The following is a 21133-nucleotide window of genomic DNA, read 5'->3' on the forward strand; positions in this document are numbered from 1 at the left end:
ATAAATAAATTATAATCAATCTGATTATAATCTCAATGCTTAGGGTCATGGTGTGTAGTTTGCCTCAAATAGTTTATATGTGGTCTGTAAATACTATATGAGAGAGAGTGGCGCTCCGCTCTCACCCCATATGGAATTTACTGACCACTTATAAACCATATTAGGTCAACTACTTACCATGTGACAAATATAACTTACAGACTGCCTTTGTGTAAATTACAAAATAATGAAAAGAAAACATTTCATAACAGTGTTGCAAGTTTCAAGTTGGGTGCAAAATTTGATGTCCTAATACTCTTAAAATAGTGTCATAATGCTCAAGGGGAGGTATCTCTTGTACTAATGGTGTATGGATTATACATGGTCTCCATGACTACTGTTAACCAATGATTTCCTTATAAATTAGCATGAGGTAGAATATAATTTTATCTGGTACATCAAGGATAATATTTATAATCCTCCTGTTGACATTTTAAGCATTGAGGGTCAGATTTTAATTATTCAAATCCATGATCAAATGAGCATTCATTTCCAAAAACCATTGTGATTAAAAAACCAGCAGAATTCTTTTTTTTTATCAAACTGATTGCTGCATCATATTTATATGTATCAAATTCATATATTTAAATTTTGAAAAAAAAGAACAAATCATATTTCTGATAGTCTGGTTTTGTCATAACAACATTATGGTAACCAATCAAAAACGTTATACTTTACATGACATACTCTAGGCATGATGCCTAAATGTTTACTATTAACCTTGTTTTGTGGAGAAACATTTCGATATATCACTGAGCGTCGATAAACTTTTGAAAAAACTTTCAAAAATATACATATATTACAATTTTTACCAAATCCTAGAATGAATGATGATGAAGAGGTGCATAATAGTAAATACAATTTTAACACAAAAAAATCAATATCAGAGTTGGCTACTAGTTAGAAGCTTCTATGTTCACTTAAAAATATACCTGGGCCACCTGTTCGATATATGAAACCACAGGAGTCGGCGATTTTATCAATTTGTTGTAAATAAATGAGAAACAAGCAAAATCCTACCAGTGAGCTTCGCGAGCGCTCGCTACGCTCACGAAGCTCACTGGTAGGATTTGTGCCTGTTTCTCATTTATTTTCCAGAAATTGATAAAATCGCCGACTCCTGTGATGAAACAGAGTGTAACATGATCAAAGATGCCAAAAAAGAAAACTGTTTTTATTTAAAGCCCAAAAACTACCCTACTAAGAAACAAATTGTTTTAATTTTTTTTTCTTCACTTTATTACAAGTATTTGACTAAGAAAATTTTAGTCGATGATTGGCATGACCGAGCGATAGTCGAGTACTCATTGAAATTCCTAGTATTACATATTTTTGGTTTATGAATTGTAAAAATGTATGAAGATGCATTGTACGAAATGCAATTGCAACTTCATTAATGTAAAAATAATTTTTTCAGAAAACCTTTTAAAAAGGAGAATTAATTAATACTGAGATCAATAATAAATGATATGAATTCTGTTTGTTTACACAGTGTGCAGTGTTATTGATGTAATTTCCTGCATTGTCATAATACGAACTGGGAATCCCCAGTATACAGTTCCCATGGAAACATAAACATGGCTGTTGTCACCATAGGGATATAAACCCGCATAAAATGGGTTGAAAAGATAGGCTCCGAAAACTACAGGGGGAAACTGTCCACCATGTGTGTGACCTAAAGAAAAAAAATTATAATTGTTTATGATCAGAATAGCAAATTCTTTAAATTTTAATAAATCCAAAAGATATAAAATAGAAAAACATATGCGAGAATACCATAAGACATCATTTCCTGATTGAAATTTTTAAAATAAATATATCATACATCATCATCAGTTCATGCAATGAAATTTACGTGCAAATTACGGTAGTTTACCTGAGAGAACTAAATCTATATGGCGGCTGGTCTGTAGAGCTTTCTTGGCAGCTTTTGGCTGATGGGCTAGGAGAATAATGGGTTGTTCTGAATGACATCCCCTTAATGCTTCCTCCAGTTTGAAGCCATGGTCATCATACCTTGAGATAAAATTTAGAATGAATCTCCTTTCTTCACCATTTAATGATAATATGTACAGTTACTTTAAATTCCTAACGGACGATTAAACAAATGATTGTAGGTGAGCAATGTGACCCATGACCCACAGTAGCTAATACAAGAAATTGACAATGATTGTACTCCACAAAGCATGTTATTCCATCATTTGGTAAATGACGTGTGCAGATGGTTGTGTAATAAAAGGTCTGTACCCTTGAGTCATATCTTGATATTTAAACTGTTTCCTTTACAGAAAGTTTTCATTAAACATTCCTTTTAATAGGACTGGTATAGAACTTCCCAAACTTAAAATAATTATACACTAGTATAGGAAACTTATTTATCTATACATGTATATATAAAACAAGTGCCTAAGGTTGCCTTAGCTGAGTCAGCAGTGCAAATCTCTCAACAAAACTGACTTCTGATATTTTTTCAGTCAATAATATGATTTTGAGTTAACGATTAACAGGTGCTCAGATTACTTTGACGTCAGCATTACAGGTATAATTTCAGTCCTCATTTTACTGATGCACGCTGAGTCTGTACTTGATACTGCAAAATCTACATTTAAAATTTACTGTACTTCTTAACATTTTAAGAGTACAATTAAAGCTCTTATATAGAGGAACATTTTTCTTTTTTGTCAAACCAATCTGACCCTAGTGATAACTGATAAGTATTAGCAAACCAAGGGCTATACCATATCAACATACTGTAAGATGTCCAAAAGGAACTTTTGCTGTACTGTGTTAGCAAGTTTATTTGCATGCTTAGAACTGTAGGTCTAAGTTTTGTCAATGCTAATTTTCCATAGAGCTACAGTTCTGCAGCTAATGCATGTTCAAATGAGAGAACATGTATGACATAGAGGTTAATACATTGACGTAAAGCTTACATTATTCTATCAGCTTCAAGGTCATCTACTCCTGCCATACACAACTGCTCCTTCGGATTGCCCTCTAAAGGAATCTGTCTATTACCATTGTGTAGGACATTGATTCCTACAGAGTCCAGATGTGTCAACCAGTTATCTGCATCCATTGTGTAATACTCATGGTTACCTTGGGTAAAATATACATACAACTACTATTACTTATTAGGTTGGTTACTGACTCACTACGGAAATATATTGGGTTGATCAATCTCATAGATGGCGAGGCGAAGCCATCTATGAGATTGATCAACCCAATATATTTCTGTAGTGAGTCAGTAACTAACCTAATAAGTGTTTTGTTTTCCCGAGGACTATCAAGCGACATATTTATTCACAAATAGTGAAGCCATGTACCGGTACAAGATGCCTAACACCTCGTCCAATTTAACTCATTTAAACTCTTCAAAATTTTCAATCTCACCTTTCAAATACTCTCTAAAAATCTTTGCTTCACCTATGTTCACTTACAATGTTTTGTTGCTATTCAATTTTAAAAGTTTTCTCCCTTTCCTCTGCAAAGATTTGAGCAAATTTCGACGCTGCCATTTTGTTCTGCTCCAGACAAAACAATGTGACATCAATATTCTAAGGGCAACTGCTCTTATTTTAAAGAATTTCAAAGGGCAACTACTTAAAATACTTGCAGAACTTACAGCATGCGGTTTATGTATTAAATACTATGAAATGTCGAAATGAGTAAGGGAACCGTCGGCCAATGAAGGCCATATTGCCTCATATTATTTCTCACCGAACAAATATAGAGTTATATGAGGCAATCACGTGCTATGTCTAAACCGATGAAAGTGTGACATTTCAGTCCAAGGGAAAACAAAAATACATGTACATATATGTAATGTAACACCCAACAACTCTCTCTCTCTCTCTCTCTTGAGCTGACAAACGATATATATGAAACTCAGTCTCATCTCAGACTAGGCACTGATGAACCAACCTGTTACATAATATGTCCCATATCTAGACACGATGTTGGTGAGACTTCTGGAGGATTCCTCTAACTGTTTGACTGGGCCATCTACTAAATCTCCAACAATGACCACAGCATCTGTAACCAAAATCATTTAGCCACATGTATTACATGAACTGTACAATACTTAGGCTTTTAATACATAGATTCAAGTTTTCAATTATCTACATGTATAAAGATTAATATTATATATTTTATGTATGTATACAAAAATTTACCTGGATTTAAGCTGTTGACCATGGCGACAATTCTATCAAGTTTGGACTTCCCAACAGTTACCCCCAGATGAATATCAGACAGCATTGCAATGTGAAAGCCATCTAGTTTTTGTGGTAGATTTTTAATTGGAACAAATACATATTTTATCACAGGGGGCTTTTGAGAATTGATAAAGCCAAGTGCAGTTATGAGAATGGTACACACAAATGCTATGAAGTACATTCTTTTGCCATGGAATGATCTGCCTTTGACAGTCTTATAAAGTGCTTCATATATTTTGAATACAATGATAATAAACACAAATTGAAAATGAACAGCTAGGCATAAATAACATACAATGGAAAATAGAATCGGTTCTGTCCTAACGAACAAAACATTGCACAAATAACTCAAATGAACAAGACACATGTAGAAAAATAGCAGAAGTCTCCATAGTTTGGGTAAACGAGTGTTCGGAGAACCATCGAAAAACAAAGCCAAGGACCGCCATACTAAGTAATCCCCGCCCACCAAGGCTAACTGTAGAAAAAACACAAACTGGGCCCTCAATATACGCCCCCTTGTTTGGAAATCTAGCGAAAGAATCAATGTCTCAGCCATTACAATGCCAATAATAACACAGATTCCTCCTATAATGTAGGAGAACTTTGATCGAACTGACTCCATAATCGACATGGTCAATGTCCATCTGTCGTGTTCGGAAAATACCAGCGTTGTGATCACTCAAATTCGAAATCAGCGTGCAGAACAATAAATACCGAATGACATGTACATCTGATTTGTCACTTGAAAAGATTTTTGTTTATATTTTGCAAATTGTATTTTCCTAAAATGATGTTCAATGCATCTAAAGAAATGCCACATATAAGTAAAGTCAACAATTGGATAAAAAGAAAGTAGACTTTGTGCATATATTGCATAAGCGGGCTCGTAGGTTTTAATCTAGGTAACTTTTACACTTGTCGTGTCGGATAACACATCCTGTTTTTCACATTAAAACTGAAGTTTGAAAGCTCTACTTTATAGTAATGACACCTTATTATGAAAATTTAATTAAGATTACAGAGAGGTCTCCAAATTCGTGTTTTCATGTAACGTACAGGCACATAGCATCGTTTTTTTGGTTTGTTTGTTTGTTGTTTGTTTTTTTTTTGGGGGGGGGGGGGGGTAACCTATTTAACCTCAACTTTCCCGTGATTTTCTTATTTTTACTTCAATTTTTCATTTGGTCTCAAATAGGTGGGGGGAACTCCTTGATATTTCACTTTTTAAAATGTAAATTTAAGATAAATCTTTGCTGCGACAAAAAGTGTGTGTGTGGGGGGGGGGGGGGGGGGGGGGAGGGGGGGTACTACGTGTCTGACGTACATTGAATACACTTATCATGCTTATACAGGATTTTTCTCAACCATATATCATAGTCGTCTGGATCTTGAGCGGGCTGGGGGGGGGGGTATTCGAACGTAGTAACTCTGTCGGAAATAGGTGTTGCTCCCCCTACCCCTCGCAAGCAGCACAATAATCCCATCGAACCTTCCAGTCCCGTAGTGAAATTAGCTACTGTGCCCCCCCCCCCCCGGGAGATTTTTTTTTGGGGGGGGGGGGCGGGAATAATTATTATACATTTACAATCTTGCTGATGCAATAAATTACAGTGTAAAATGATTAATGTACAATATAACATTAAAGTATGGACGTGATACACAGGGGAGTTTCAGTATTTAGTGTGTCTTGTAGTAGATGGTAGCTAATGTTACAGAACCGTATAGATAGTCACCAATACCTTGCATGTAACTGTGTAAATTAAAATACACTTACCTTCTTGAAACTGACTGATTCGGCGTGGCTTGATTCATCGCAAAAACAAGTGCATGCCTGTGTCATGGATATAGTCAAACTTCTTTTTTTTTTTTGCTACTCTCGGTACAAACTTTTAAGAGAAAAGCCTCATTTCGTGTAGTACACAGGCATATTTTATAAATTCAGTGCCCGCTTTCTTGTATCAATTAATATCTACCCAATTATATCCAATTCTGGTTGAATTGAATTCCTCGCGAATTTATTAACTCTTTTTTTTATGAAGTATCAACGTCGATCCCTTTAATCTAAACATGCTACATCAATAATAAGAGAAATCTTTGATTTTTAAACAATCTATGTAATATGTAAGACGTACGTTCTACAACCCAATATGATTACAATTGGATTAAAACAAGAATTATGGCATGGAATAATATGATAGTTTATTAATTGCCTCAAAGTCCTCTTTTACCTTGCGCGAGCGCTGGCCGTGCGGTGTTCTATTGATTTGTCTCCGTGCTGTGTACAGGTGATGTAAAACAAACCCGACTAAGATGAAGCTGCTGATACACACGCAGTCATACTGCCGCTGTTCTCCGTTACTGTCGCATGAATTCAGTAACACTTCTCACTCGTCGCCAACAAGGGTCCGTTTGTCATAACGATATGAGCGAAATCAAAGAAAATGGTGTCGAGGCAACCTCCAAGAACAGCAGCAAAGAGGAAGACCCTAAAGTGCGATTTAAACGACTCTACAAGAAAGCCATGGAAATGGGAGTTTCGGAAGAAGATTTTAATAAAATCAATGCCATTAAGGAGATAAAAGAAGCAGTTAAAACAGAGAAATATGGATGGGTCTCAAAACTTAGGAGTGTTTGCTTGAAATTCTTCATCTTGCTTCTTTTGGTTACGTCATCAGTTATTGCAATTTTCGTCTTCCAGTGGCCTGTTCAAAATACGACCTTGGTCAGACTGTGGTTCTTATTTTCTGGCAGTGAAGCGGGGTCTGAGCGCGTAGAAGTCTGTGCCGTTGACGCCGTCGATTACGTGGCCGAAGTGTTCAGACCCCCTACGTCATGTGACTTTTGCCGCAACGTTACATTGGTTGAAAAGTTAGAACACGTGAGCCCGGAACATTTTGAAAAAGTTTACGCTTACTCTTCTGTGCCGGTCGTGATCACAGACGGTACAAGAAATTGGACAGCGTCCAAAGTTTTCTCTTATGAATTCTTCAAAACGTTGTATTCAAAAGGAAGTCCTGCTTTGCAGAATGTGGAGGAAAATTGCCAGTTTTTCCCGTATAAAACGAACTTCTCCAGTTTGGAGGAGGTGTTCGACATGGATACAGACAGAGCTCTGATGAAGGATGGATCGCCACCTTGGTATATTGGATGGTAAAAAAGATATACTTTGTATGTAAAGGTCCATTATTGTTTTCATTTTCTTTTATGGCGATTCAGATCGTTAGCTTTTAAAGCTTTCTCAAGGGCTACTGCAATTGTTCAGTAATTTGTACCTGTAAACGCATCTACCATTTGATTTCAACTCAAATAGTCGACTTTGTCGTAATATTTAAGCTTCAATTCTCTTTTATCTTGTTATGAAAAATACTCAAAAAGCATTTGTTATTAGATTTGATCTGGGGTTTTTTCTTTAACAATTCTGTCGACTACATGCAGTCGCCGTAATTCTATCTGTTGGGATCAGGTTACTGAGGCCTGTTACGATCAGGTTACTGAGACCTGTTAGGATCAGGTTACTGAGACCTACGACCTATCGTGTCGACAATGTTCGTATCTTTACTTTGTTGTCTCTACACACATGTAACTATTGCTTATCATTAACTCAGATGTAAAAGTTACTTTTCATTTAGACTCTAAAAGAAGGAACTGCGACAGTCCTAATGTCATGTTTTAAATTATAAATTTACCGAGTGGCATTAAATGCAAAACATACAACATGACCATAATCTGAAGGCATTTGTCTTTCTTTTCTTTTTTCTTTATCTAAACACACGGAAGAAATTGCGAATTACATATACCCCCATCACGACCAGTCTCGCATTCTCGCACTGACGTCATAAAGCGTGTGCGAGGTAACTGTTACTGATTATTTTCCAAGGGTATCATTATTTATATATCATGCACAGGAGTAACTGCGACCTATCGGCAGCCAATACCCTGAGGACTCACTATAAGCGACCTTACTTTCTCCCCCCTGTCGCCGAGTCCAGCAAGACGGACTGGATCTTCATGGGCAGTCCCGGGTATGGAGCCCACATGCATGTACGTGCATCTTCACTCAATTTATGTACAAATGAAAAAATATCATAGCAAAGTAAATATAATGTGCCAACTTAATGAAAAATAAGCTACTATTTAAAGAATTTTACTTTTACTATCAGGTCTTAACATTGATTTCTGTCATTTTGCATAATTTTCCCTTTGTTATGTACCCATGTATAAATAATGCAAAGCGTTGAATTTCTTAAGACGAAATATCTCTGTACTACCTAGTTTATATATACTAAATAAACCTTCATACAAGGTGGACAATTATGTAATTTTGCATCAATTAGAGTCTATTAACAGTTTCCCCAAATTCTATACATGCATATGGAGAACAGAATTAACAAAAAAAAAAATTAAGACACAATGAAGTTAATTAAAACGACTAATTCCCAACATTAAACTCGCAGCGTAAATATTGCTTTCAATTATCGTAAAAAAAAAAAAAAAGAATGGATAATACATGCATATCAAAACGTATAAATTTTAGGTATATCAAACGATATACCTGGTACTAGAGCTACAACCGTTGTACTCGTCTGAGGCATTAACATGTGTGACTAATATGAGGACTGGCATATCGTGTTGACTTTTTGTGATCGAGACTGAACGGGGCCTTTTTGGTGGCTATACTGTAGCAATAAAAAAAAACCCCACAGCTGTCACTCAGTAGATATTGTTTTATACAGGCATTTGTAAATACGCAACATATGTTAACTTTCTAATTTTTTGATAATTGACCCATAAGTATAAATCACAATATTCAGTAATTTATATTCAATAATAGAATAATAATTATCCTTCACTTAACCAATATACGCAAACCTTTAATCCCCTCAGTCTGCCAGAGAGAGAGAGAGAGAGAGAGAGAGAGAGAGAGAGAGAGAGAGAGAGAGAGAGAGATCCTTTCGTTAAAATATGTTCCATTATACAGATAGACGCGGTGGAGCATCCCTCGTGGCAGGCCCAGATTACCGGCACCAAGCTCTGGACCCTGGAGCCTCCCCCAGAGTGTTACTTCCAATGTCCCAAGACTGTCCAAGTGGTCGTCAAGCCAGGGGAAATCAGTGAGTTCTTAGACCCAGGATAAAAATGCTAACCATCCCCCCCCCCCCCCCCCAAAAAAAAAAATTGTCAAAATTTTAGTTCAATTTTTTATATAAGATGGATATTGGGTTCACTGGGTTCAAATTAACATCTTTTTCCGATAATCAGTTGTTAATAATAGAAATCGCAACACCACCCTCCCCCCCCCCCCCCCCCCCCCCGAGAAAAAAAAATCGCAAATGTGTGAAATTTTAAAATAAGGGTCAAGTCTGCTTAGTTTATAAGATTTTTTTATGTCTTCTGATGGAAATTCTGATCGAAATCAAATCTCTTAATTGAGATACATTTGGGTCAACGCTATAATGAAATTATAACTAGCTGAGAGAACTGGTAAATGAAATTGGCAATAAAGAACTATATTTGGATCGTAGGCTAATTCTGCAGAAGACTGGATTTGGGAAAAGTTTAATTTCTTGTCGGTGCTTCAAACAAATATCTGTGTGTGACTGAGTTGTAATTTCGTGTGATCAGTGGTGCAGATAATTAAAGGAGAGAGAGAGAGAGAGAGAGAGAGAGAGAGAGAGAGAGAGAGAGAGAGAGAGAGAGAGAGAGAGAGAGAGAGAGAGCTAGCTACAACCTTCATTATATGTGTAAAATGAAATTTAAAGACATATTTATGCAACTACATCTTGTAAATATATTTTTTCTTTTATGTAAAAAGTGCAAATTGGTTTTTCTCTTCCAAACCTTTTTTTCATCCCAACATATTCATGCGCTCTTGCTTCAAACGCCCATGAGAGGACCCAATTGATGTGTTAATTTTTACTAATAAATAGTATGTTTATCAAATATTGGTTTTTTTTTATTTCCAGTTGTCTTGGATACCAATCGGTGGTACCACTCCACCCTCAATGTGGGGACAGACATCAGTATTACAATTGGATCGGAGTATGACTAGAAATTACCATATAGTACTACATGTATAAACCTCACATAAACGAATAAAACAGTTAAAACAGATCCGAATCCTTTTGTTTGATTGATCTACACAGCGGTTGGTATGGGATTGCTCGTGAAACAGACAGTTCAAACGCATTTCTGATAATAAAAAAAATGAATGCAAGAATACAACACATAGAAATGCCTTAAGGATCTATTTAACATAAAATTAATCAGCTTTTTGAAAATCTATATATTGAAGTGCTTCCCTGGGGCTGACAAATTGCGGCTGGGTTAAACTGTTGATCCCAAAGGTTCAATAGTTTCTGGGGTTACCGACTGAAATTTAACCATTTTTAAATGCTATTTTTATGATTAAGGAATTTTAGATAAATATGCAACTTTGAGGAAGAAATATTATTGTATTTCAGATGAAATATTTAAAAAAAACCTCTTCAACTTTTAAAAACATTGTATAATGTGAATAAAATTCGATCAATATTCAAAAAACATTAGAGTGTAATTTAAAATGGCACCCACATCATGGAATATCCACTCCACCCCCCCCCCCCCCCCCCCTTAAATGCATGACTGACTTGTCGGACAAATTGAATTTTGCACTAGACCAAGTCAGTATTTTCGAATTCATGCAATCAACTATAATCATAAAGCATTGCATATAGATGAAGTCATGGCTAGCAAAAATATGTACAATGTAAATTGTTTTACATGTATCCAGAATTGGCTCGATGTAATTTTTTGCCAAGACAGAGAAGACACAATTCTGACTCTAAAATCCCTCGATACATGTATTTATGGCTCGCTAAAATCACAAAATTGAGCTACACATAATTTCACAGTTGATAAGGTAGGTTTATCGCTTGTAAACTACAGTTTACGAACAGTACACTAGATATAGTTTATCTGTAAAATCAGATTAGATGGTTGTAAACTATTTTTCTGTAATTAAACGTCAACAATGGATTTTGCTGATAAATATAAATTCACTTCCGTAGTTTCAAAAACCGTGAAACTATATTTATCTGATAAACTATGTTTTGCAATCAAAAGGGATTGTGTTTTCAGAGTTAATAATAGTTTACATTATTACCTAATCAAAGGGATTTTGTTGTTTTATTACAAATTAAATATTTGCGTCTATTTTGAACTGCCGGTCAATAGACTTCGATCTATTGGACCGCCAGTCAATAGACTGCGATCTATTGGACCGGCAACGTATTTCAGAACTCGGGTATGTTAATGTTACATCCTTTCGATAGTTCTCAGGGAATGTATATTTCTTTGCATGGAAGCTGTTTTTAGTACTTGTTGAAAACAAATTCAATGTTATCAAAATGGAGTATCAAATAATCAACAGTTTTAAAGCCTCATATACGGTAATATTTAAAATCTAATGGGTTGAAGACTCCCCCTTTTTTGTGTAAACTAATATTAAATTGAGATGTTGTAATGCATGCAACAGGTTTTGTGCATGTAAAAGATGAAAAAAAAAATCTTAGTATATTGCATAATGGCACGAAAACCATCTACAATATGCAAATTGTAAACCCCGAAAACTAAAAATGGAATTAGGTAATAAAACAATTATTTAATGCTTGAACAGTCAATAGACCAGAATTTTTTCCCTAGGTGCAGGGAACAGCTCAGTATGATCTATTGCCCTCGGCCGTTGGCCTCGGGCAATAGATCATACTGAGCTGTTCCCTGCACCTCGGGAAAAATATTCTGGTCTATTGACTGCTCAAGCATTAAATAATTGTATACTAGCTTCTGAAACATACATGTAGATGATCGCCGCGTTAATTACCGCAATGATTCACAGTTGTGAAATATACATACATGTAAATGTCGTTAACTATAGTTTAATGTCCGTAAAGTGCAGTTTATAACTGATAAACCTGGCTACTTTATCGATTGTGAAACAAGTTAAGCTCATTTTTTTAATGAATTTGGCATGCCATAGATATTTAGGGTATATCTATGGATAGCGGAAAGGGGGAGGCGTATGTTTAAAAAAAAAAGAAGACTATTTTAAGAAACATACCAAAATTCAAAACAATCCAGCCTCAACTATAGTTAAACATTTACATATATACATACGTGATTCTAAATACTCCAAATTCAAGAGTTTTTTGTTTTGTTTTTTTTTTTTAGTGGGGGGGGGGGGGGGGTTAGTCAGTGTTATGAACGTTTACTCAGTTTGATTTGAATTTATTAATAGTATTATTAAAAATTGTCGACGTAGGCTATAACGTTGATGAGAATATCGAGCAGGGTATTTTATCAATTCACAGTTTGATATAATTGTTAACGAAATCATATATCATATTGTCCAAAAGTACCATATGTATGGCACGCCAAATTCACAAAATGAGCTAATCATAGTTTCACAGTCGATAAACTAGGTTTAACAGTTGTAAACTATAGTTTACGGACAGAAAACTGTAGTTAACGACAATAATCTATATTTTACATCTGTAAACCATATAGTTAACGCGATCATCTATGTTTCAGAATTAAGTGTAAAACTATAATTAACACTGAAAACAACCATTTGCGATTGCAAAACATAGTTTATCTGATAAATATAGTTTCACGAGTGTAAAACTATGATTAACAACACTTAACCATAGTTAACGAATGTAAATTATAGTTTACAGATGTGCATCTATATTTATCAGCAAAATCTATTGTTAACGTTATTTGCAGATAGATAAACTTAGATTAGCATTCGTTAACTATAGTTCACAGCCGTTAGATATGGTTTTGCAGATGAAAACTATAGTTAACGGATCGATAATTAAAGTTAACGAATCGTTAACGATAGTTTACGGTTCGTAAACTATAGTTAACAATAAACTATTGCTAACTATAGTTTAGCGTCCGTAAACTATTGTTAACAGTCAATAAACCTGGTTTATCATCTGTGAAACTTTATTTAACGCCGTTAATCTATATTTCATATCTGTAAACCATAGTTAACGCGCTCATCTATGTTTCAGAAATGTAAAACTATTATCATTAACACTGAAAACAACCATTTGCGATTGCAAAACATAGTTTATCTGATAAAAATAGTTTCACGAGTGTGAAACTATGATTAACAACTCTTAACTATAGTTAACGAATGTAAATTATAGTTTACAGATGTGAATCTACGGTGTATTTATCAGCAAAATCTATCGTTAACGTTATTTGCAGACAGATAAACTTAGATTCTCATTCGTTTACTATAGTATACAACCGTTAAATATAGTTTAACAAATCGTTAACTACAGTTTGAGGTTCGTAAAGTATAGTTAACAGTCGATAAACCTAATTTATCAAATGTGAAACTATGTTTAGCTCATTTTTGTGAATTTGGCGTGCCATACATATGTTCATATATTATCTACAATTTCTAATCCAAAGAAATAATTGAAACTTCAAAAAAATCCACCAACCAATCCACCCCCCCCCCCCAAAAAAAAAATAAACAAACAAACAAAACTAACACAAATACGAACAAACTAACAATCAAAACAAAACGGCACCCTGACAAATTGGAGTTGCATTCATTTTTTTAAATTTCATTTTTTTTTTCTTCCACATTTTTTTCTTTCAACATTTTCCATCACGAATGTACATAATGTATGTATACAGGAGTACATAAATTAATGTACTTTGATTTTCATAGAAGTACACTGTAGTCATGTAAATCTTCTCAACTATCATGACTATCTCGTTCATCATATTGCAAAACCCTAAATTTAACAATTTCTGGAACATTTGCCATGGTTGTAGAGTGAATTATTAAGATATCAAAATAAAAAATCGTTTGAAAGCAATTGCCAAACAGATAAATGCCCTGTCGTTAAAATGAGAGATGTCCCTAGACCTTGTATGATTTATTAAACGTACGAGTTACCAATCATCTTAAGTTGACCTAAGCGGTCCTCTTACTTTCGTTTTAACAGGGATGAAAAAATGTAAACATCAAAACAAGAGACTGGTTTTCTTAAAATGAAACAAAATATGCATTCACGGGATAGAAAAGAACAGAACAGCCCAGAGGCAAGGGCGCTACGGCAAAGGATTCACTCTCACTTCCATTATTTATATGACAGCGCAATTAATCATGGACTCAAACCGCCTGATTTTGAGAAAATCAGGGCTGTTGTAGAACTGAGAGAAGACACCGACATTTTTGAAATTCCAGATTACGTCTTGAAATATTTTGGAGCCTTGTCATTTTTGTGTATTACACTCATCATTGTCTATTTGTCTGAGTGGCCTATTGAAAATGACTCACTTTTTAAATTCTGGATGGACGCAAAAGGAGTCGATTCTAAAAGTCACCGGTGTGCTGTCGAAATATTTGACTTTGTGCAGGAGCTGTCTCGACCCCCTGTAAAGTCGTGTGATTTCTGTCGTAATGTGAAATCCGTTAAAAGGGTTGAAAACATCTCTCCTGAACAGTTTGAGAAGTTGTATGCATACAGTGGTAGGCCAGTTGTGGTGAAGGATGGAACCAAAAACTGGACAGCATCACAACACTTTTCCTACCAGTTTTTGAAGACAGTTTACAGCAAGAATAGCACTGCGTTAAGAAATGTAGAGGAACACTGTCAGTTTTTCCCATACAAATCCAAGTTTAAAAACTTAGAGGAGGTGTTTGAGATGAGTGATGACAGAGCATACATGAAAGATAAATCATCACCTTGGTACATAGGATGGTAATTCAGCTGTTTGATACTTGCTTACTTTGACAAACTACACAATATACTCACAATCTGTAATGTACATCATACATGTATATTCATTGTTTAGGTTAACCTTACTTGGAAAATGTTAAATGACACTGCATACATGTATATTTTTAGACCCTGGAAAAGAATTGTGTACTTTACTCATGTGCTTCAACTTGATTTTATTGAATTTTTTTTAGGAGTAATTGTGACCTTTCAGCAGCTAATACCCTCAGGCAACATTACAGTCGTCCCTACTTCCTCCCCCAACAATCCGAGTCCAGCAAAACTGACTGGATCTTCATGGGCAGTCCAGGATATGGGGCCTCCTTGCATGTATGTCAAACATAGTACATGTTGTTATTGTAAAAAACATGGTTTCAGTAAACAAGCTTTGAATAAATTAATAATTTATGTGCTTGAAGAAAAGCAACTTTCATTCCTCAGGTTTCCTTTTGTCCTAAAATGTTATATAAAGTTTTATCAGAAACATAAATAACAGAGATTGGCAGCTGATCAAAATCTCCCGAAATCCCGCAGTCCCTATTGTAAAGTGTTCCCAGTTTAAATCAGTATATCTTTCTAATAAACGATTGTATTGAAATATAAACAGCTAAAACCTATTACCAAAACATTCAAAATATTATATTTTCATGAGTTTATGTCATATAAACAATATTAAAAGAGGAGTTTTAGGAGGCAGTTGGTTACCCGTCATCCGAGATTTCGCCGATGTTTTATAGCTGTCCAATACATTTTCTATAAATTAGTCTTATTTTTCAATTTTTTGTTTCAAAAATGTCTAAAACCTATGCACACTTTTCATTAAAACAATATATTTTTGATTTAACGAGGCCGAGTACAGAACGAGTACGCACGCTTTCGCGCAGCGTTTCATTTGTATTGTGACGTCATCTTTTTGCTTGGTTGATGCAATGGCGTGATAGTTTCAACTGCAGATATTCAGCGAAAATTGTTTAAAATATCTCGTTTGATGCGTAAAAATAATGTTATATTGTGGAATAAACATAAATGTCTCGAAGTATAAGCTATATTTGGGCTCGGATCGAAAATGTGAAGAGGGTTCAGCAAGCCTAGCCCTCTGTCACGTTTTCTCAACCCGCCTAAATATAGCTTAATTCATAAATATCAAGACAGTTACCATGTATTTTATAGTAATGACCTCTCATGTGTGATGTTATATATTTTTTATTACTTAAATATGTCTGAATGTTTTAATAATACTACATAGATCACCTTTTCCGCCTTTGTCAATTAAAAAATAGCCATTATCTGACGAATCTGGGAAATTGGGCATACAAAAATTAACTTTGATAAGACCCCTGGAACAAACCAGGAGGTAAAAGGTTTTTTTTATTTGACCATTTGATGCCTTTTAGCAATAACTTTAATATGTAGAACAGAAAAAGAAATCCCTAGGGCAAAAGTTTTGAAAAAATGTAAAAAATATGCAAAATTGATACATTTCAAGCAAAATCCCATAGGGTCCTATGTTAAAGATTAACAAACTTTGAGATGACCCCCTAAACAAACGGTGTGGTAAATGTCTTATTTTTTAATCTTAAAATAATAATTATATCAGTAGAAATTCATGTAAAAAGTTTCATCCAAAAATCTAGGGCAGAACAAATTAGACCCGGCCTCGTTAAGATCATTATCTCAATTCACTAAAATGTAGTTATCAAAGTAAGGTTGGTCCCGTACCATTTTTCAACAACAAAACACACTAATGGCAGAGGTTGCCAATCTCTGTTATTTATGTCTCTGGTTTTATATAATGAATGTAACAAATAGCTCAATCAATCTAAAAGGGTATAACAAATTTTAAAATGTATGTTCCTGGGTTTTGCTACAATTACAACAGCATGTTATACTGTAATATGGTTTTGATAAAAATTTCTTACCTAAGATATTTATGAAAAGTTGATAAAATTATTTCTAGACTTCCATACCCATAGGAGAATTAAACATGAATATGTTGTAGATAAATGAAAGCACTTGTTAAATGTTCATAATTATACCATCATTGAAGCTCTTTATATTGGACACCATACAACCTCAACATTTATTCTATAAAAGACAATTTATTGTTTTATCACCAAAGTATGCTTGGAATATCTCAGAATAAACTTTCAGTAATCAGTGTGACGAAGTCCAAATTGGTCCCTCCTTTCAGATTGACTATGTAAATCACCCCTCATGGCAGGCTCAGATCACCGGTACCAAACGCTGGACCCTGGAGCCTCCCCCTGAGTGTTACTTCCAGTGCCCAAGGTCATTCACAGTCACTGTTCAACCAGGGGAAATAAGTGAGTACGATATACTAGTTTCACAAAACAGTATTGATTTAAGTTTAAGTTACCGTAAATCCTTCTCCGAGCCATGAAGGTGCATAAAGCTGGTGCTTATCCTCAGATTCTTTGGTGCTAAGCGGATGAGAGTCATTGTCTTTTCTTATGATGGGACACTAGTTCATCGCAGGTTAACTCCCAGTGTACGCTAGTACCAATTTCAGCTGGGTGGACTGAAACAATGTAAATAAAATGCCTTGTTGAAGGCCACAACATACAACATCAAATGACCACAGTGGTGCTTGTACCAGCAACTTTTAGGTTACTGAGCCATTGTTGAAAGCAATGTGTATTATTAAATGAAAAAAATAATTACATGTATAGGTTTGAAAAACTGGCAGTATGGAAAGTACCGTAGTGTATAAGCCTGGCTTTTGACTGTTAAACTTTTCATATGTTCTCCGCATTTTTTTCATAGAAGTAGAAAAACTATCTACCTACAAAAAGATATGCCTCTTACTGTACATTAAATTCTGTCGTGATACTATAGATATATTTAATAAAAATTTTGATTTATTAAATAACTTAATAATGATCTTTAATTCTCTTCTGATTCTAGTTGTTCTGGATACAAACATGTGGTACCACTCAACTTTAAATGTCGGAGAAAACATCAGTATCACTATTGGATCCGAATTTGACTAATAATATTCCAAACATTACCAAAATATTAAGATGATATTTTTTTGTGTTGATCTGTTATATCATTTACCCAGTAACTGTTTTTTTCTGCAGTTTCAAACTTTTATATATTTATAGTTCTAGTTTTGTATTTCTGAATGAATGACTCAAATTTCACGAAAGGAAAATACAGCTTTTGATACTGAGATATTATACATGTGCTATGAAATCCACTGATGGCAACAGTTAGTGCTACAATAGTAGTTATTTTCATTATTTATATTAATGTATTATCATAAAAAGAAATGGTTGCATATTCTTATGGACATCCTTTAGTGCCTTATAATTAAATTTTAAAAAAATGTACTTCCCAGAGACAAAACATTTACATTGGGAAATGTATATGCATCCATTCTCATGGTAACTAGGTGGGATGCCTATAGAATGATAGAATTTTTGAATGTTAGTCATTATGAACTATTTTCTCAGGGATTCCAAAAACATTTTATGTTTTTGATTTTAAAAAGCAGGGAAGCCACTATCCAGATCTTGAAAAATTGTCCCCCTTAATACACAAGTCCTCAAAGTAAGCTAGAATTAAAGATATATTTTTTTCTTTTTGAACAATGTGTATTTACAAGAAGACATGTTTTACTTCATGTAAACCAGATTGAAAAATAATCTGTTTAATTACTGGTAATGTCAATGACCATATACAAGTATTGATTTTATTCAATTTAGTTCCTATTATATACTGGTAGCGCTGGAATAATTAACTGAATGATGATAGTAAACATTTTCAAGGGAAAGTGTCTTGTGATTCATCTCAAAGAAATTTATCCTATATGTATACATGTCATACCATATTTATGCTATAGGTAATTTATTACAAAAAAAGTTATTAAATGTACAATTGATCACTGGGTGTAAATGAACAGTCACCTATTAATAATGCATGTACAGGATATTCTGTAATTTTAATACAAATTATGAAGCCATCTAAAAGTTTAAATAATTTTTCTCTGACGAGTCTTTGATTATTAATTAGGGAAAATGAATGATACATTAATTATACAAAACTATCAGTGGGTGTATTTTTTTAAAAATACTTTAACATGTATAGTTTTGTATTGGTATTTTACAACTTTTCTATAATTTCACTTTTAATATTATTGCATATGGAAAGTCTCAACAGATAATTACCAGGTATATGTATGTAATGAATAAGACTGGTTATTTCAGTATATTTTATGCAAAAATAAGGATGTCATTGATAATAATTATATGTATGCATCTTGCATTGCTGAGGAATGAATATCATTAGGGCCCCGCAAGTACTTGTGGGTGCCCTATAGTAATCACTCTGTCTGTCTGTCCGTCTGTCACTCATCCGTCCACAAATTTTCTGTTTTTTTTTCTAATAACTTTTTTTATGGTTGCCCAATCAAGTTCAAATTTGGTATGGTAGTTCAGTAGGCAGAAATTCATATTTTGATGCTAAGTATGGTTCTCTATGTCTTCTGGTTTGGAGCTGGGATGGTGGGGTAGATTCCTTAACTATGCATAAGAATGAATGGGCAAAGAGAGATAACTGCTAAGAATGCTACCATTGTATACTTGGAAGGCTGTGCAATATTTGTCCTTTGGGATTAATTAACCTTCCACAGGAAGAAAATCCTAAGCTTTATCTTTATCTGTCACATTGAGATTAATTACTGCACTGCCTGTGTCTGCAAATGAACTTTGTTTTGAAGTTAAGGTCAATTTTGAATGATGTGTAGTATTGTGTACATTCTTTGAAATATGGATTTAAAATATAATATTCATACTTTATTTTGGTTAAAATACCGTACACAATGATTTATGATAATTTTATTGAATTCTAAAATCAAGATATATATTAAGATATCCTTTTTCACTATTTTATTTTTTAATTATTTATTTTATTTTTTTCTGCCTTAATGCTGTTAATTTTTACAGGTAATCAGATAATAACCCCATTCTGTCATTTCTGAAAAAAAAAAATCTTATTGTAAAGTTAGAAGAAAAGGATGAGAGAGCAGAACAATTAACCCCCCTGGGATTAATTATCTTGCCTGCTGCAGAAAATTTAGAGGATTATCTCTATCTGTCATTTGAAGATTAATGAACACCTTTGTCTGCAACTGATGTTTGTTTTGAAGTTGAGGTCAACCCTGGGTGATACAATGTATTTGCATTCACTGAAGGCCTGCATTTTATAAAACACCTGTTTAAATCTTTTTTACATACACATTTAATTTAGTTTTTTTATAAGACATGAGGTTATCCCTGTTTTATGCAGATACAAGGTTACTATTTAGAGTTTTTGGACATTCAGGAATTATCTTGAAATTTTAAAAATACAGTTGTTACTTATAATTTTCATATTTTTTTTTTTAAATGTAATCAAATTAAACTCTCATTCCATGAGTTGCACCCTTATATTTTTACCCCTCAGTTTAACACTTTAATTGTTGGATGAAAATCATATCCAACTACAAATCATGAGATCCTATATATTGCAGTTCTTTTCATCTTATGCCGGCATTTATTTTTCATCATTGTTAATATAAAGAGGATGGAAGTTTTTTTCACTTCTCTATATTAATTGTCATAGCGGGGCCCTTCCTGACTGGTCAGTTTTCTAGTTAATTTAAACAAATAAAAGGGACTGAAATCGTTGCACATTGCATCCTTCATTTTAAATTGGACTATATGTGTTACATTTAATATGTATATCATTCCAATTATGTATATGTATTGTATACATGTACTAGTATTTACCGTAGCAATATGGCTGATGTCAAATTTTTTTATTAATTCAAATCTATTTTTTGTACACTACAGCGAGTTTTTATGACTTGAAACTTTGTTGAAACATAGTTTTGTACGATATCCATAAAGTTTTATGCATATTTGCATGTAAATAAAAAATATTTTGTACCCTTATCTGTTTATAGTTGGTCTCGATCACCACATAGAGAAGAAATAAATATGATTCTATTTCTTTACCGGGAAAAGATACTGAAGTGTTGAATTTAATATTAACTTGTAACTCGGTAGGTCCTAAAAGTTAGTGAAA

General features: G+C 34.0%; 3 protein-coding genes across 3 annotated transcripts; 2 read left to right on the forward strand and 1 right to left on the reverse strand.

Annotated features, from left to right (window-relative positions):
- Positions 1-45: 45 nt before the first annotated feature.
- LOC128187833 (transmembrane protein with metallophosphoesterase domain-like) lies at positions 46-5090 on the reverse strand. The gene is made up of 5 exons (XM_052858459.1): positions 4215-5090; positions 3964-4074; positions 2973-3138; positions 1916-2055; positions 46-1714 (listed from the first exon to the last, which is right to left on the reverse strand). Exons 1-5 carry the CDS (start codon positions 4888-4890, stop codon positions 1524-1526), a joined length of 1284 nt encoding a protein of 427 aa, XP_052714419.1. The 5' UTR covers positions 4891-5090; the 3' UTR covers positions 46-1523.
- Positions 5091-6558: 1468 nt separating this feature from the next.
- Positions 6559-10370, forward strand: LOC128188948 (uncharacterized). Its single transcript, XM_052860281.1, has 4 exons — positions 6559-7409; positions 8165-8300; positions 9238-9370; positions 10223-10370. Exons 1-4 carry the CDS (start codon positions 6625-6627, stop codon positions 10306-10308), a joined length of 1140 nt encoding a protein of 379 aa, XP_052716241.1. The 5' UTR covers positions 6559-6624; the 3' UTR covers positions 10309-10370.
- Positions 10371-14223: 3853 nt separating this feature from the next.
- On the forward strand, positions 14224-21015 carry LOC128189068 (uncharacterized). The gene is made up of 4 exons (XM_052860497.1): positions 14224-15025; positions 15238-15373; positions 17235-17367; positions 17969-21015. The coding sequence occupies exons 1-4, from the start codon at positions 14313-14315 to the stop codon at positions 18052-18054; spliced, it is 1068 nt and encodes a 355-aa protein (XP_052716457.1). The 5' UTR covers positions 14224-14312; the 3' UTR covers positions 18055-21015.
- Positions 21016-21133: the final 118 nt, after the last annotated feature.

This window comes from Crassostrea angulata, chromosome 6 (assembly GCF_025612915.1).
Source record: "Crassostrea angulata isolate pt1a10 chromosome 6, ASM2561291v2, whole genome shotgun sequence".
Classification (NCBI taxonomy): Eukaryota; Metazoa; Mollusca; class Bivalvia; order Ostreida; family Ostreidae; genus Magallana; species Magallana angulata.